This window comes from Heterodontus francisci, chromosome 30 (genome assembly GCF_036365525.1).
Source record: "Heterodontus francisci isolate sHetFra1 chromosome 30, sHetFra1.hap1, whole genome shotgun sequence".
Lineage (NCBI taxonomy): Eukaryota > Metazoa > Chordata > Chondrichthyes > Heterodontiformes > Heterodontidae > Heterodontus > Heterodontus francisci.
Genome location: NC_090400.1, coordinates 591,896 through 610,295, shown reverse-complemented (window position 1 = coordinate 610,295; position 18,400 = coordinate 591,896). Strand labels below are relative to the sequence as shown.

At 43.2% G+C, this 18,400-nt stretch overlaps 1 protein-coding gene across 2 annotated transcripts in view; it reads left to right on the top strand.

Annotated features, from left to right (window-relative positions):
• Positions 1–16,365, top strand: part of dhx33 (DEAH (Asp-Glu-Ala-His) box polypeptide 33) — a 118,676-nt gene extending 102,311 nt beyond the window's left edge. For both annotated transcript variants that reach the window (XM_068010013.1, XM_068010014.1), the window contains 3 exons: positions 1,795–1,998; positions 7,928–8,014; positions 13,676–16,365. In XM_068010013.1, the coding sequence (XP_067866114.1) occupies positions 1,795–1,998; positions 7,928–8,014; positions 13,676–13,981 (597 nt within the window). In that variant the 3' untranslated portion in view covers positions 13,982–16,365. The remainder of the gene's footprint in view (positions 1–1,794; positions 1,999–7,927; positions 8,015–13,675) is intronic.
• The last annotated feature ends 2,035 nt before the right edge of the window (positions 16,366–18,400 follow it).

Below are 18,400 nucleotides of genomic sequence, written 5' to 3'. Positions count from 1 at the left end.
GTGTGGGACTTGGGGGTTGTAGGGTGTTGAATGTGGGGAATGGTCTCCCCAGCATGACATTGTGAAAAAATTCAGGGAGCTTTGGATAGAAACTTGAAGTGGAAACTAGGTGGCAATGTGAGTTGTGAGAAGGATGTAAAGAGGCTTTAAGGGGATTTAGACAGGCTAAGTGAGTGGGCAAGAACATGGCGGATGGAACATTATGTGGAAAAATGTGAATTTATCCACTTTGGTAGGAAAAACAGAAAAGCCGAGTATTTCTTAAATGGTGAGAGATTGGGAAGTGTTGATGTCCGAAGGGACCTGGGTGTCCTTGTTGATAAGTCACTAACAGCTAACATGCAGGTGCAGCAAGCAATTAGGAAGGCAAATGGTATGTTGGCCTTTCTTGCAAGAGGATTTGAGTACAAGACTAAAGAGCTCTTGCTGCCATTGTACAGAGCCTTAGTGAGACCGCACCTGGAGTATTGTGTACAGTTGTGGTCTCCTTACCTAAGGAAGGATATACTTGCCATAGAGGGAGTGCAACGGAAGTTCACCAGACTGATCCCTGGGATGGCAGGAGTGTCCTGCGCAGAGATTGAGGAGACTGGGCCTGTATTCTCTAGAGTTTAGAAGAATGAGAGGTAATCTCATTGAAGCATACAAAATTTTTACAGGGCTTGACAAGGCTGATGCCTTAAGGATGTTTCCCCTGGCTGAGGGGAATCTAGAACTAGGGGGACACAGTCTCAGAATAAGAGGTAGGCCATTTAGGATTGAGATGAGGACGAAGTTCTTCACTCAGACAGTGGTGAATCTTTGGGATTATCTGCCCCAGAGGACTGTGGAGGCTCAATCATTGAGCATGTTCAAGACGGAGATTGATATTTCCAGAGATTTCTGGATAATAAAGATATCAAGGGATATGGTAATAGTGTGGGGAAAATGGCGCTGAGGTAGAAGATTAGCCATGATTTAGTTGGATGGCAGAGCAGGCTCAATGGGCTGAATGGCCCACTCCTGCTCCTATTTCCTTTGTTTTCTATAAAAACGCATCTTTGAATACCTCTCAAATCTCCTCTTAACCTTCTCTGCTACAGCAGAAGAGCAGCCCCAGCTTCTCCAATCTTTCCGCATAACTGAAGTTCCTTATCCCTGGAACCAATCTCCCCTGCACCCTCTCCACGGCTTTCAAGAGGACACAGACAGACTGAAAAATGGGAAGACAAATGGCAGATTAAACTTAATGCAGAGATGTGTGAAGTGATGCATTTTGCAAGACTGAGGAGAAGCAACATAAACTAAATTGTACAATTGTAAAGGGACTATAGTAACCGAGACACCAATCACAAAGTAGCGGGACAAGATAAAGGCTGTTTTAAAAAAAAAAATGGGGTCCCTGGTTTTGTAAATACAGGGACAGAGTACAAAAATCAGGCTAAATCTTTATATACTGGTTAAGCCTCAGCTGAAGTCTTGTGTTCAATTCTGAACACCATTCTTTAGAAAGGATGCTAGCAAAGGATGACAAAAAAATAGGAGGGAGAAACTAGATTGAGAGTAAACTAGCAAGAAATATAAAAGATGATAGTAAGAGTTTCTACAATCACAGAATTGTTATAGCGCAGAACGCAGCCATTCGGCCCATCGTGTTTGCACTGGTTCTCTGAAACAGCAATTCCCAAATTTTCTCACTCTTCTGATCTACTACTCTTGGTACAATTGTATGCCATTTGTTTCAATATTTACCTTGTAATGTTCCTGAGACATTGTAAGGCATGATGTAATGACAAGTAGTTCTTTCTTTAACAGACTCTCCTGCTGTCCCCAGAGTTTCACTGCACTGAAGAGATCCTGACCATTGTTTCATTGCTTTCTGTGGATAGTGTCCTCTATAATCCACATGCCAAGCGGGATGAAGTGCACTCTGTCAGGAAGAAGTTCATTTCTAGTGAGGGTGATCACATGACCCTACTTAACATATATCAAGCCTTTAAAAACGTAGGAGGACATAAGGTAAAAAGTATTCCTTCACATTTTTTTTCTCTGAGTGTTTGGGAACCTAGGAATTGCTTGTCAAAATAAGATCAAGGCCCAACTAAGTCATCCGCCATGCTGGTGGTCACATTATACAATGATAATGGAGTTATTGTCTAATCACAGAAATCAATCTCCAATAATTAGTCTACAACAGATCCAGACATGAGGCAAGGAAAAACACAGTGGTGGAAAGTTTTGACAGTGCTATCAAGTGGCACTTACTCAGCAATAACCTGCTCACTGATGCTCAGTTTGGGTTCCACCAGGGCCACTCATGATAGTTTTGGTCAACATGGACAGAAGAGCTGAATTCCAGAGGTGAGATGAGAGTGACTGGCCTTGACATCAAGGCAGAATTTAACTGTATGTGGTATCGAGGAATCCCAGCAAAATTGTAGTCAATGCAAATCAAGGGAAAGCTCTCCATTGGCTGAGGTCATACCTAGCGCAATGGAAAATTGGTGTGGTTGTTGGAGACCAAATATATAAGCCTCAGGACATCACTGCAGGGGTTCCTCAGGGTAGTGTCCTAGGCCCAATCATCTTCAGTTGCTTCATCAATGACCTTCCTTCAATCATAAGGTCAGAAGTGGGGATGTTCAGTCCCATCTGCAACTCCTCAGATACTGAAGCAGTCTGTGTCCACATACAGCAAGACCTGGACAACATTCAGGCTTGGGCTGATAAGTGGCATGTAACATCTAACCATTTTGGCTTGATATTCAAAGGCATTGCCATCACTGAATCCCCTACCATCAACATCCTGGGGGTTACCATTGACCAGAAACTTAACTGGACCAGCCACATAAATGTTGTGACTCCAAGAGCAGGTCAGAAGCTGGGAATTCTGCAGCAAGTAACTAACCTCCCAACCCCCCACCCCACCACCATCAATAAGACACAAATCAAGAGTGTGATGGAATACTGCCCATTTGTTGGACAAGTACAACTTCAGCAACACTTGAGAAGCTTGATACTATCCAGGACAAAGCAGCCAGCTTGATTGACACCTCATCCACCACCTTAAACATTCACTCCCTCTACCTTAGGCACGTCGTGGCAGCAGTGTGTACCATATACAAGATGCACTGCAGCAACTTGCCAGGGCTTCTTTGATAGCACCTTGGCTAACTAACAGGAAACAGAGTGTCGGGATAAATTGGGCATTTTCAGGTTGGCAAACTGTAACTAGTGGAGTGCCACAGGGATTAGTGCTGGGGCCTGAACTATTTACGATCTATATTAATGACTTGTATGAAGGGACCGAGTGTATTGCAGTCACATTTGCGGATGATACAAAGATAGGTGGAAAGCAAGTTCTGAGGAGGACACAAAGTGTCTGCAAAGAGATAGACAGCTTATGTATGTGGGCAAAAGTTTGGCAGATGGAGTGTCATGTGGGAAGATGTCAGGTTGTCCACTGAGGAGAAATAGAAAAGCAGAATATTATTTAAATGTAGAGTGTGCAGAATGCTGCAATACAGAGGGATCTGGATGTCCTTGTACATGAATAACAAAAAGTTAGCATGCAGGTAAGGCAGGTAATTAGGAAGGCAAATGAAATGTTGCCATTTATTGCAAGGAGTATGGGATATAAAAGTAGGAAAGTCTTGCTCCAACTGTACAGGGCATTGGTGAGACCACACACTGGGCAAGAGATGCAGGGGGAATATGAGAAGACCTTTGTTACACAGTGGGTGGTAATGACCTGGAACTTGCTGCCTACAAGGTTGGGGGAAGCGGACACAATCGTTGACTTCAAAAGGTAACTGGACGGCCATTTGAAAGAAATAGATTTGCAGGGCCATGGAGATTAAGCAGGGGAGTGAGACTGAATTGTGCCATGGAGAGCCAGTATGGACTCAGTGGGCTGAATGGCTGTCTCCTGTACCATAAATGACTCTTTGTGAAGCACTTTGCATTTCTTTACGTTGAATTTTATCTGCACCAAATGCCCTATGTCCGTGTATTTCCAACTTGTGCTGTAGCTCAACTTTGTAATCAACCACCATAATTGTTTCTCATCTTTAAATTTAGCCACTCCTAACTCCAGAGCAGTGTAAAACTTTAAACAGAAGTAGTCCCAAAATAGCCCTCTGTGGGACCTAGACTGATCACAATCTCTGTACCAATACACTTTGGGATATGTCAATCAACTAATGACATGTCCATTGTAAAATATTTCCACAGATTCCCGCTTTCTTTGTTTTCAGTACCAGCCTTTCCCAAGGAGCTGTATCAAAGGCCAATCTGAAATCCAGGGCCACTACATTCACCACTGCACCCCTTTCGAGCTCATTGTCACATCCTCAAAGAAAACCAGTAAATTATGTTGACAAGACCTTCCCTTTTTGAACCTATATTGACCGTATTATGGCTCAATGATCTTAACTTTAATAAAGGATTCCATAACTTTATTCACAATAAACGTCAAACTCATTGGTTTGTTGTTTCATAGGCCACTTTTGGTACCTTTTTTAAAAACAGGAGTAATGTCTGCCTTTCCCCAGTCCTAGGCACCTCTCCAATATTTAGTGACTTTGGAAGATTTGTAGCAGAGTTTCCTTCCCAATTTCTTGAAGGATCCTCGGATGCATCTTATCCGGACCCTGAGATTGGTTGATCTTCAGTTTGCACAGCTGTTTGCTAACCATGCGAGTAGTGATTTGAATAGTGTTGCAACTCACCTCTGCAACACCCCTTAGTTCTCATTCTGGATTAAATAACCTGTCTTCTCAGTAAAATCTAAGGCAATGTGTAGCATCAGTTGTTAATCCCTCACCAATTTCATATCCTGTTTAATGTTTAGAGACCAGACTGTAAAAAGATTGGACGATATACATAAGTTGTTCAATGCCAACAGTATAAACGGTGCGTTTTAAATATTGGTTTTAGATTACAATATTGGCCTCTGGTGTAGACAGGATTCAGCTTGACGATATTAAGCAATTAATAGCACTTACAGGGGCAGGAATGAATGTTGCAGGTTCCGGGATTTAGATGTTTCAGTAAGAACAGAGAAGATGGTAAAAGAGGGGGGGGTGTGGCATTGTTAATCAAGGAGAGTATTACAGCGACAGAAAGGACGTTTGAGGACTCGTCTACTGAGGTAGTCTGGGCCGAGGTTAGAAACAGGAGAGGTGAGGTCACCCTGTTGGGAGTCTTCTATAGACCTCCGAATAGTTCCAGAGATGTAGAGGAAAGGATAGCGAAGATGATTCTCGACAGGGGCGAGAGTAACAGGGTAGTTGTTATGGGGGACTTTAACTTTCCAAATATTGACTGGAAATACTATAGTTCGAGTACTTTAGATGGGTCAGTTTTTGTCCAGTGTGTGCAGGAGGGTTTTCTGACACAGTATGTAGACAGGCCAACCAGGGGCAATGCCACATTGGATTTGGTACTGGGTAATGAACCCGGCCAGGGTTAGATTTAGATGTAGGTGAGCACTTTGGTGATAGTGATCACAATTCGGTTAGGTTTACCTTAGCGATGGGCAGGGACAGGTATATACCGCAGGGCAAGAATTATAGCTGGGGGAAAGGAAATTATGATGCGATTAGGCAAGATTTATGATGCGTAGGATGGGGAAGGAAACTGCAGGGGATGGGAACAATCGAAATGTGGAGCTTATTCAAGGAGCAGCTACTGCATGTCCTTGATAAGTATGTACCTGTCAGGCAGGGAGGAAGTTGTCGAGCGAGGGAGCCGTGGTTTACTAAAGAAGTTGAAGCGCTTGTCAAGAGGAAGAAGAAGGCTTATATTAGGATGAGACGTGAAGGCTCAGTTAGGGCGCTTGAGAGTTACAAGCTAGCCAGGCAGGATCTAAAGGGAGAGCTAAGAAGAGCAAGGAGAGGACACGAGAAGTCATTGGCGGATAGGATCAGGGAAAACCCTAAGGCTTTCTATAGGTATATCAGGTATAAAAGAATGACTAGAGTTAGATTAGGGCCAATCAAGGATAGTAGTGGGAAGTTGTGTGTGGAATCAGAGGAGATAGGGGAAGCGTTAAATGAATATTTTGCGTCAGTATTTGCAGTAGAGAAAGAAAATGTTGTCGAGGAGAATACTGAGATACAGACTACTAGGCTAGATGGGATTGAGGTTCACAAGGAGGAGGTGTTATCAATTTTGGAAAGTGTGAAAATAGATAAGTCCCCTGGGCCAGATGGGATTTATCCTAGGATTCTCTGGGAAGCTAGGGAGGAGATTGCAGAGCCTTTGTCCTTGATCTTTATGTCGTCATTGTCGACAGGAATAGTGCCGGAAGACTGGAGGATAGCAAATGTTGTCCCCTTGTTCAAGAAGGGGAGTAGAGACAGCCCTGGTAATTATAGACCTGTGAGCCTTACTTCGGTTGTGGGTAAAATGTTGGAAAAGGTTATAAGAGACAGGATTTATAATCATCTTGAAAAGAATAAGTTCATTAGCGATAGTCAGCACGTTTTTGTGAAGGGTAGGTCGTGCCTCACAAACCTTATCGAGTTTTTCGAGAAGGTGACCAAACAGGTGGATGAGGGTAAACCAGTGGATGTGGTGTATATGGATTTCAGTAAGGCATTTGACAAGGTTCCCCACGGTAGGCTATTGCAGAAAATACGGAAGTATGGGGTTGAAGGTGATTTAGAGCTTTGGATCAGAAATTGGCTAGCTGAAAGAAGACAGAGGGTGGTGGTTGATGGCAAATGTTCATTCTGGAGTTTAGTTACTAGTGGTGTACCGCAAGAATCTGTTTTGGGGCCACTGCTGTTTGTCATTTTTATAAATGACCTGGAAGAGGGTGTAGAAGGGTGGGTTAGTAAATTTGCGGATGACACTAAGGTCGGTGGAGTTGTGGATAGTGCCGAAGGATGTTGTAGGGTACAGAGGGACATAGATAGGCTGCAGAGCTGGGCTGAGAGATGGCAAATGGAGTTTAACGCGGAAAAGTGTGAGGTGATTCACTTTGGAAGGAGTAACAGGAATGCAGAGTACTGGACTAATGGGAAGATTCTTGGTCGTGTAGATGAACAGAGAGATCTTGGTGTCCAGGTACATAAATCCCTGAAAGTTGCTACCCAGGTTAATAGGGCTGTTAAGAAGGCATATGGTGTGTTAGCTTTTATTAGTAGGGGGATCGAGTTTCGGAGCCACGAGGTCATGCTGCAGCTGTACAAAACTCTGGTGAGGCCGCACCTGGAGTATTGCGTGCAGTTCTGGTCACCGCATTATAGGAAGGATGTGGAAGCTTTGGAAAGGGTGCAGAGGAGATTTACTAGGATGTTGCCTGGTATGGAGGGAAGGTCTTACGAGGAAAGGCTGAGGGACTTGAGGTTGTTTTCGTTGGAGAGAAGGAGGAGGAGAGGTGACTTAATAGAGACATATAAGATAATCAGAGGGTTAGATAGGGTGGATAGTGAGCGTCTTTTTCCTCGGATGGTGATGGCAAACACGAGGGGACATAGCTTTAAGTTGAGGGGTGATAGATATAGGACAGATGTCAGAGGTAGTTTCTTTACTCAGAGAGTAGTAGGGGCGTGGAACGCCCTGCCTGCAACAGTAGTAGACTCGCCAACTTTAAGGGCATTTAAGTGGTCATTGGATAGACATATGGATGAAAATGGAATAGTGTAGGTCAGATGGTTTCACAGGTCGGCGCAACATCGAGGGCCGAAGGGCCTGCACTGCGCTGTAATATTCTAATTCTAGGTTCACCCAGACCGAACAGCACCTGGGTAAGCTGCTGCTATCTGGGATTTGTAGCTAAGTACAAATGAGTACAGTTGGAGAGGGGAGGAATTGATGTAGGCCCTGGGCTCTCGGGTGCACTGTCCAATCTCTGGTTACTGAAGCAGTTGTATACCCAATACATTCTATACATTTCTATAATGTTCCATTTTTGTTTTGTCTAATGTCTGCTCCTCAGGAATGGTGCAGAGAGAACTTTGTGAATAGCCGAAACATGACAATGGTGGCAGAAGTTAGATGTCAACTGCGGGACATCTGTACAAAGGTAAAGTATTTCTCACCAAGCCGTGCACTTCCTGTGGTGGACAGGTGAATTAATGTCAATTCCAGTTTTCTCTCGGATACAAGGAAGAGGAAAACAGCTTTCCAGCATGGTTCTTCCCCATTGGGATTGGAAGTGCCTGGTTTGAAGGGAGCCTCATCATGGCTGAGGCCTTAATAAACATGTGACTGGGCATGTAATTGGCAAATTAATTTCAATATAGTTAAGTGTGAGTTGGTGCAGTTTGGTAGGAATTATGAGGAGACCACATACTGCTTTGAAAATAGGGTAAAGGAGCAGCATGAATGTAGGGGTACAGATATACAAATGATTAAAAATAGTAACGCAGGTTTACAAAACCAGAAAGTGTAAATAAAACTCTGGGGTTCATTTCTAGAGGGATGGGATTCAAAAATATAAGTTATGTTGAACTTCTTTATCAGACCACTCTTGGAGTACTGTGTACTGACTTCCAGGCTCCACAGACCAGCACAGACACGATGGGCCAAAGGGCCTGTTTCTGTGCTGTATAACTGTATGACTCTAAAAGGATGTAGAAGCACTGGGGAAAGTGTAAATATGATTTACAGAGATGATAGTAAGTGGATGGCCAACGGCAGAGTAGAAAGAGGCAGGCCATGCTCTGAGAGTGTGGTTTTCTGTGCTGAATACTAGTGAGGGCGACACCTTGGGATAGTGTGGTCTTCGGGCACATCCACATCACTTGGGGCAAATGACTGCACTGGGGGGGGCACAGCAAGGTGTAGAAATGCAATGGGCATAGGATATTCCCTAGTCAGGAGGATAGACAGTCATTTCTGCAACCACCAACGCGAGTCCCACATGACATGTTGCCTCTTTGATGCCAGGGTAAAGGACATCACTGAGAGGGTGCAAAACATGCGCGGAGAAGGGAAACAGAATTTGTGGTCCATGTGAGAACCAACGGCATAGAAAGAGAAGGGTTTAAGGTCCGCCAGTCTGTTTCAGGAGCTAGAGAGGACATTTAAAAGCAGGACCTCAAAATCCAGAGATTACTGAATTACTCCCAGTGCTACGTGCTTGTGAATTTAGAGATAGAAGAATAAAACAGGTTAATGCATGGCTGGCGAAATGGTGAAGGAGGGAGGACTTGAGATTCCGAGGGCAGTGGGACTGGTTCTGGGGAAGGAGGAATGTGTTCAAGGTGGACAAAAATGTCTTCATTCATTGCTGCTGTGGCTGTGTTTAAACAAATTTGGCAGGGGAATGGGCACCAGGATAAAACAGTGGAGAAACAAGGTCCATAGAGGACTGAGAGAGGCATATTTAGCATTAGAGTAAAGAATAGCTCAGAAATGGGAGGGTTCAAACAGAGGGAAAAGATGAAGCAATATAAAAGGAGTTTGGAGTACATGTGCGTAAATCATAGAACAGTTACTGCACAGGAGGAGGCCATTCAGCCTGTCATTTCCATGTCAGCTCTGCAACAGCAATTCATGTAGTCACAGTAGCCCTGCAAATTTTTTTCTTCAGATAATTGTCTGAACATAAACATGATTGATTAAGGTTGGTAAGCTTCAGGCACATGTTGCCACATGGGGCTATGATTTAGAATTTTGAACTGGAGGAGGGCTAACTCCAGTGAGCTGAAAAGGGATCTGGCCCAGGTGGCTTGGAATCGAAAATTGGTTGGCAAAACAGTAATTGAACAATGGGAGACCATTAAAAAGGAGTTGCTTTGGGTACAGAGTAGGCAAATTCCCATGAGGGGGAAAGGAAGGGCATTCAAAGCAGGAGCTCCCTGGATGACTAAACATATAGAGATTAAAATTAGACAGAAAAGGGAGGCTTATGACAAACGTAATAATACAGTAGAGACCAAGCTGAGTACAGAAAGTACAGAAGAGATCTGAAAAAGGCAATCAAAAGGGGCAAAGATAGTATGAGAATAGATTAGCAGCTAATATAAATGGGAGCCCAAAAGTCTTTTATAAACATGTATAGTAGAAGTGTAGACAAAGGAAGGGTAGGACCAATTAGGGACCAAAAATGAGATCATCTTGTGGAGGCAGAGGGCATGGCTGAGAGACGAAGTAAGTACTTTGTCTTCACTGGAGAAGACGATGCTGTCAGTGTAGCAGCAGAAGAGGAAGCAGTAGTGATATTGGGTAGGTTAAAAATAAGTTACAGGATTAACAGTTCTCAAAGTAGAAAAGTCACCGGGTCCAGCTGGTATACATCCGAGGTTACTGATGGAAGTAAGGGTGGAAATTGCTTCCAATCCTCCTTAGATATATAGGTGGTGCCAGACGACTGCAGATTTGCAAAGGTCGCAGTGAGAGTGATTAAACCTGGCAACTATAGGCCAGTCAACCTAACATCAGTGGTGGGGAAACTTTGAGAAAATTATCCGTAACAAAATTAATTGGCATTTGGAAAAGAATTGGCTAATAAATGAAAGTCAGCAAGGATTTGTTGAAGGCAAATTATGTTTAACTAACTTTATTGATTTCTTTGAAGTAACGAAGAAGGTTGATGAGAATAATCCAGTTGATGTGTATATGGATTTTCAAAAGGCTTTTGATAAAGTACTGCATAATAGACTTGTTAGCAAAATTAAAGATTAAAGGGACAGTAGCAGTATGGATACACAATTTAGCTGAAGGTCAGAAAGCAGAGAGTAGTGGTAAACATTTGTTTTTTAGACTAGAGGGAAATATACACTGTTGTTCCCCAGGGATAAATGTTAGGACCGTGCTCTTTGTGATATATATTAATGACCTGGATTTGAATATACAAAGTTTTCAGATGACACAAAATTTGGAACGGTAATGAACAGTGAGGAGAAAAGTAACAGTCTTCAGGAGAACATACAGAGTGATGAAATGGCAAGACGTATGGCAGATGAAATTTACTGCAGAGAGGGGTGAAGTGATGCATTTTTGTATGAAGAATGAGGAAAGGCAATGTGAACTAAATGATACAATTTTATAGGAGGTTCAGGGACAGAGAGATGGTGGTGGGTGGTGAATGTACACAAACCTTTGAAAGTGACAGGACAAGTTGAGCAAGCTGTTAAAAGAACTACATGGAATCCTTGGCTTTATTAACAAAGGAATTGAGTACAAAAGCAAGGAAGCTAAGCTAAACCTTTATAAAAATGCTGGTTAGACCTCAGCTGGAGTTCAATTCTGGGCACCACAATTTTCAAAGGATGTCAAGGGCTTGAAGAGGGTACAGAAAAGATGTACTCGGATGGTACTAGGGATGAGGAACTTGAGTTATGAGAACTGACAGTAGAAACTGGGGTTGTTCTACTTGGAGCAGAGAAAGTTAAAAGGAAATTTGAGAGAGATGTACCAAATCATGAATGTTTATTATGTGCTAATTTGCCAAATGCCTTTTGAAAATTAACATACACAGCATTAACTGCACTACTGTCACCAACCTTTTCCATTACTTCATCAAAGAACTCAAGTTAGTCAACTACAATTTGCCTTTAACAAATCCGCGGCAACTTCCATTTATTAGCCCATACTTTTCCTTAATTTTATCACAGATAATAGTTTCTCTAAGTTTCCACACTACCGATGTTAGGTTGACTGGTTTTAATCACACTCCTTTTTTAAACAGAGGTATAACATTTGCAATTCTCCAGTCCTCTGGCAACACCTCCCTATCCAAGGAGGGTTGGAAGGTTGGTCAGAGCCTCCATGGTTTCCATCCTTACTTGCCTCAGTAATCTAGGATGCATCCTGTCCCAACTGGGATGATATCTCTATTTTGAGGGCTGCCTTCCTTTACGTGCCCCTCTTTATTTTATCCTAAATATTATGTTTATTGGGTGAGGTGAAATAAAGTGGAAGAAGACTTGTTGAGCATAAACGCCAGCATAGACCCATTTGGCGAAATGGCTTGTTTCATAGTCATTTATGGCACGGAGTAGGCCATTCAGCCCATTGAGTCTGTGCCAGCTCTCTGTAGAACAATTCAGTCAGTCCCACTAAAGGCCTTCTACCCGACCCGAACCCGACAGGACCCAATGACGTGTCGGGTTCGGGTCGGGTTGCTCTTCTCGCTCCGGTTTTCGGGCTCGGGGCCAGGTCCGGGTCGGACACGCACAGTACTACCTTTTACTATGCTGGGAGGAAAAGGGAAGTTGAGTAAGTAAGCGTCAAAATTTGAAAAGCCTACCTGAGCTGGGAGTCTGGGATGTCAAGGAGGGAAACATGCATCCGGACTCCACAGTCTTTGAGTCTGCGCAGTGAACGAGTGAGCATCTCTATGACATCGTCGTGCTCATGCTGCAGCTTCCTTCCATTCATCCATCCAAAATTGGTAAGTACAGTGAGTGCACTATGGATGTAAAACGAATGCTGTCAACTGGAGAAAGTGAACATTCCGGTGGTCGGGTTGGGGTCGGGTCGGGCGTGGGAAAAAATGGAAGGACTTGGGCTGGGTTGGGCTGGCGTCCAATGTGGTTTTGTCAGGTTCAGGTGAAATTTTTTTTTCCAGACCCAAGCAGACCTTTAAGTCCCACTCCCCTGTTCGATCCCTGTAGCCCTGCAAGTTTATTGCCTTCAAGTGCCCATCCAATTTTCTTTTGAAATCATTGATTGTCTCTACTTCCACCACCCTCGTAGCCAGTGAATTCCACGTCATTACCACTTGCTGCATTTAAAAAAAAAGTTCTTCTTCACATCCCCCCCCCCCCCCCCCCCCCGTATTTTTTGCCCAAAACCTTAAATCATTGTCCTTGTACCATCAGCTAATTGGAACAGTTTTCCTTTGACTAAATTATCCAAACCTGTCATAATCTTGTACCCCTCTATCAAATCTCCCCTCAATCTCCTTTGCTCCAAGGAGAATAACCCCAGCTTCTCTCACCTTGTAGTTAAAATCCCCCATCCCTGGAACCATTCTGGTAAATCTCCTCTGCACCCTCTCAAGGACCTTCACATTCTTCCTAATAAGTGGTGACCAAAACTGGACGCAATACTCTAGTTGTGGCCTAAGCAGAGCTTATAAAGGTTCAGTATAACTTCCCCGATTTTGTACTTAATACTTCTATTTATGAAGCTCAAGATCCCATATGTTTTGCTGATCACTCTCTCAGTATGTCCTGACACCTTTGAAGATCTATGCACATGCATTCTCAGACTTGTTTCAGTGTAATTCATGACACTACCATTTTATTAAAAGAAATGATTTAAATTTTTTTTGCCATCTTTCCTCAGGAAATCCAAAGAGTTTGTGAGATGTCTTAAGTCCCAGGAAGTCCTCAGCTGCTGTGTCAGTACCTCTGTTTTTCTTTTGGGACCAATTCAATTTTGGGAATAGTTCCGGTGTACACATCATTCTTCAACACTGAGCTTGGTACATGTTGCCAGGCTATTCAAGCAAAGAGGATATCTCAGCCTGTTTCTGTTGATGTTCACACAACCAGCAGTTATCATTGTGCAGTGATTAGGGCCAGATAACCTGATTGATTATTTTGATTTGCTGCCCAGGGCTGCAGCAGTAAATGGCACAGTCCTCCTTCCACCAAGCTGAGATCTGGCAAGCTGGGGTTTCCTAGCCTTTCTGTCTCAGTACAAACTGCACAGTGGCAGTGTTTAACTGATTCGGAATTCCAATTAAAAATACATGTGATGATCTGATTTAAATTTGTTTCTATTTTAGTTTGGAGTTCGTTTGGAGTCTTCTCGTTCGGACACGGGCAATATCCGGCGGTGCTTGGCTTACGCTTTGTTTCTGAATGCTGCAGAACTGCAGCCGGATGGTACCTATGCAACCCTGGACTCTCGGCAGCCTGTGGCTATCCACCCCTCCTCAGTCCTCTTCCACTGCAAACCTTCCTACGTCTTGTACAATGAGCTGCTCCACACCTCAAAGTGCTACATGCGGGACTTGTGTGTGGTGGATGCTGAGTGGCTTTATGAGGCAGCCCCAGAATACTTCAATAGAAAATTGAGAGTAAAAAGCTAATGCAGCTGAGATAGCCCCACATGCAGTGACTACTTCCATCATATCTGTTGTAGAGAGGAGCATCCTTGTTTTTTTTTTAAGACGAATATCCACAAGATTTTGTGCTGAACAGTCTGCCTTTTTAAAAAATAATTTTTGTATTTGCAAAGTGGTGTATATATGAAGTAATGCAATGTAATGCATCATTGGGTTTTTCTGACGCATCTTCCTATAGTCTGATACAGCCAATAACAATGAGACAGAATTGAAATAGCATCAACAGAGGAAGTACACTGACTAGCAACAGTAACTCACCATTTCTGGTACTGAATGTTGCTGCAGCCAGTTTCTCCATAGTGGAGTCATGGAATTTGACCTTCACCAGAAACACTTTGAAGGATCAACTTGAAGGAATACAACTAGTTTTAGCTTTTTGTCATCTTTTTCTTAAATTGAGAGATCTCAGGGAAATTCATGTGTGCGCCATGTCTCCATAGTGCGTTTTGGGGTGCGCACATATCTGTGCACACATCAGTGCTCAATTCAGTGGTCTGAGGACAAATGATTACAAAGATCACTCACGGGACCTGGAGTTAACCATCTCATTGTTTTCTTTATCTGACTGCTGTGTTCTGTGTATGCATATTTTCATGCTTAATTCTATTGGATGTCATTTATATTTACTTGGCAGTTTATTTAAGAGGATTATATCAAAAGGAGCCTCATTGCAGCTGGGTTAGGAAAAGAAATGAGAACCAGGATTCCTGCTACCAATGGCAGTAGAATATGTCTAATGGTAGTCACCATGTAGGTGTATCTGAGGAGCACAAATCAACTGTGATCCCTCGAGTCAAGCAACGTGTTGGTTTCCAGTTTCACTGGTCATGTGGACAGTGACCACTTGGGTGAGATCATAGTCATTACAGCACAGTAAGAGCCATTTGATCCATCAAGTCTATGCCTTTCTGGAAGAATCCAGTCAGTCCCAATCTCCTGCTCTATCCCCTTAGCTCTGCAAGTTTATTTCCCTCAAGTGCCCATCTGACTTATTTTTGAATTCATTATCTCCACTTCCACCACCCTCATAGGCAGTGGGTTTCAGGTCATTACCACTTGGTGCGTTAAAATTTTCTTCCTCACATTCTGCTGCATCTCTTGCCCCAAACCTTAAGTCTGTGTGCCCTAGTCCTTGTACCAGCAACTAATAGGAACAGCTTTTCTTTGTTTACCTTATTTAAACCTGTCAATCTGTACACCTCATCACATCTCCCCTCAATTTCCTTTGTTCCAAGGAGAATCACCCCAGCTTCTCCAACCCAACCTTGTAGCGAAATTCCCTCATCCTTGGAATCGTCTGGTAAAACTTCTCTGCACCGTCTCAAGGACCCTCACGTCCTTCCTAACTGGGCGCCGTATTCTAGTTTTAAGGTCTAGCAAAGCTTTGTAAAGGTTCAGCATAACTTCCCTGCTTTTATACTCAACACCTCTATTTCTGAAGCCCATGATCCCATTTATTCTCTCAATATGTCCCACACTTTCAAAGATCTATGCACATTAATCTTGTCATGACACGTGCTATGCGGAGTGATTTTTTTAATCCATTGCTTGGAAACCTGAATTAAACTTTAAAAAGAAACAGAAGACAAAAAAACTGATAGAAGACCACTGCTCGCAGTAAAAATGGCCACTGCAATTTGCATCTAAATATCCTACATCTGAAGGTGGAGATGTAGGCCTGATAAATCTCCAACCAGAACAATGGTTTCAGCTTTTTGGTGCTTACCTATCTTGCCTTCATTAACAAGACATTAAAGGCAATCTTAGAACATGAACACTGATGGAGACAATCTACTCAAAGGGTAATTACTGAGACCGGAGAGAGATTTGGAATTCTTAGATCTGATCTAATTAAGTTGCAAAAGTGAGAACAGCTGGGCCTTCATGACAGACTCCATCTGTTCCTTCTCTATGGCAGACAAGCACCTGAGATTGACCAGTGCAGGACCCAAGTGCTCTTCTCTTTGTCTCCCCCTTGCTGTCTCTCCAGGTGATCTTGCAAGTTCAAACTCTGCCTGCTGGCTACAAAACATACAAGTCGATCATTGCTGGAGATGGAGACTCAGGGAAGAAAATCATCTGTATCATTGTCTCCAAGAAAACCCTGAACCAGCTGGCCACATCTACCAGCCAAAAACTCCAGGACCACCAAGTTCAGCTGGAAGTCAACTGAATTATCAGACTCCACAGACTGTATATATTTTTTTATTGTTCCAGTCTTTAATCCAACCAATCTGTTCTTCTCCACTCTAACCTATTTGTGTGTTTATGTGTGAAAGTTGGAACATAGTTTTTTTAACTTAGATTGGGTTTTGGTTTTAAGTACAATAAACTAACCTCTTTCTTGTTTAAGCAAAAGAAAACCTGTCCAATTGGTTCTTTTATGATAGAAAATAGGAGCAGGAGTAGGCCATTCGACCTGTAAGGCCAGCTCCGCCGTTCATTATGATCATGGCTGATCATCCAACTCTAACTTGTTCCCGCTTTCCCCCCATATCCTTTGATCCCTTTTGCCCCAACAGCTATATCGAACTCCTTCTTGAAAACACACAATGTTTTGGCCGCAACTGCTTTCTGTGGTAGCGAATTCCACAGGCTCACCACTCAAGAAGAAATTCTCCTCATCTCAGTCCTGAAAGGTTTACCCCATATCCTTAGACTAAGACCCCGGTTCTGGACTCCCCCCACCATCAGGGACATCCTTCCTGCATCTACCCTGTAGTCCTGTTAGAATTTTATAGGTTTCTATGAGATCCCACCCCCCTCACTCTTCTGAACTCCAGCGAATATAATCCTAATTGATTCAATTTCTCCTCATATGTTAGTCCCGCCATCCCAGGAATTAGTCTGGTAAACCTTCGCTGCACTCCCTCTATAGCAAGAAGATAAGGAGATCAAAACTGCACACAATATTCCATGTGTGGCCTCACCAAGACCCTGTGTAATTGCAGCAAGACATCCCGATCCTGTACTCGAATCCTGTCACTATGAAGGCCAACATACAAATAACAAAGAACAGTACAGCACAGGAACAGGCCATTCGGCCCTCCAAGCCTGCGCCGATCTTGATGCCTGCCTAAACTAAAACCTTCTGCACTTTTTTTTTTAGAGATACAGCACTGAAACAGGCCCTTCGGCCCACCGAGTCTGTGCCGACCATCAACCACCCATTTATACTAATCCTACACTCATCCCATATTCCTACCAAACATCCCCACCTGTCCCTATATTTCCCTACCACCTACCTATACTAGTGACAATTTATAATGGTCAATTTACCTACCAACCTGCAAGTCTTTTGGTTTGTGGGAGGAAACCGGAGCTCCCGGAGAAAACCCATGCAGACACAGGGAGAACTTGCAAACTCCACACAGCCAGTACCCAGAATCGAACCCGGGTCCCTGGAGCTGTGAGGCTGCAGTGCTAACCACTGCGCCACTGTGCGGGGACCGTATCTCTCTATTCCCTTCCTATTCATGTATTTGTCAAGATGCCTCTTAAATGTCGCTATCGTACCTGCTTCCACCACCTCCCCCGGCAGCAAGTTCCAGGCACTCACCACCCTCTGTGTAAAGAACATTTACATGTATTATATTTATACCATTTGCCTTTTTTACCACCTGTTGCACCTGCATGCTTGCCTTCAGCGACTGGTGTACGAGAACACCCAGGTCTCGTTGCATATTCCCCTCTCAGTTTATAGCCATTCAGATAATAATCTGTCTTCCTGTTTTTGTTACCAAAGTGGATAACCTCACATTTATCCACATATTTAATTATATTTTATTATTTAATGATCATAGCACATAAAGGGCTAAACACTCACTCAATTGTTAAGCATATCCATGGTTTAAAATAAATAAACACTGTTGTAGTCAAACAAGGAGAAGGACAAGAGGGGAGCCTTTCAACCCCTCCTCACCTGATTGTAACAACCCCTTCTGTCCCTGCACACACTTAAGAACTGTGCCATTAATACGGTTGCCGATTCAAGACACAAAAATGATTTCTTCGGTCACGTTAGTATTAAGATGGCTTACTCGACCGTGTTAGTTATTACAGAGGATGAAGTGTGAAAATGGTCAAATTAAGCTAAAATCTAGCTATCCAAACCTGCATACAACTTGATCCTGCCCTACCTTTCATTTACTATTACTTTCTTTTAGACATAAGCGCTGGGTTCCAGCTGAATTCAGTACGCTTCGGCAGTCTTGAGGTAAGATTTCTCAAATAACAGGACGGCTATTATTACAATTGTGACCACTGTTTGTACTAACGTGAACAGAGTAGAAATAGTTCTGAGCCAGGGATGTTGACTTGCATTCACAATTGTTTCCCACCTGTGTCTATTTCCCAGATTTTTAATTCCTTTCTCTTTGTTTA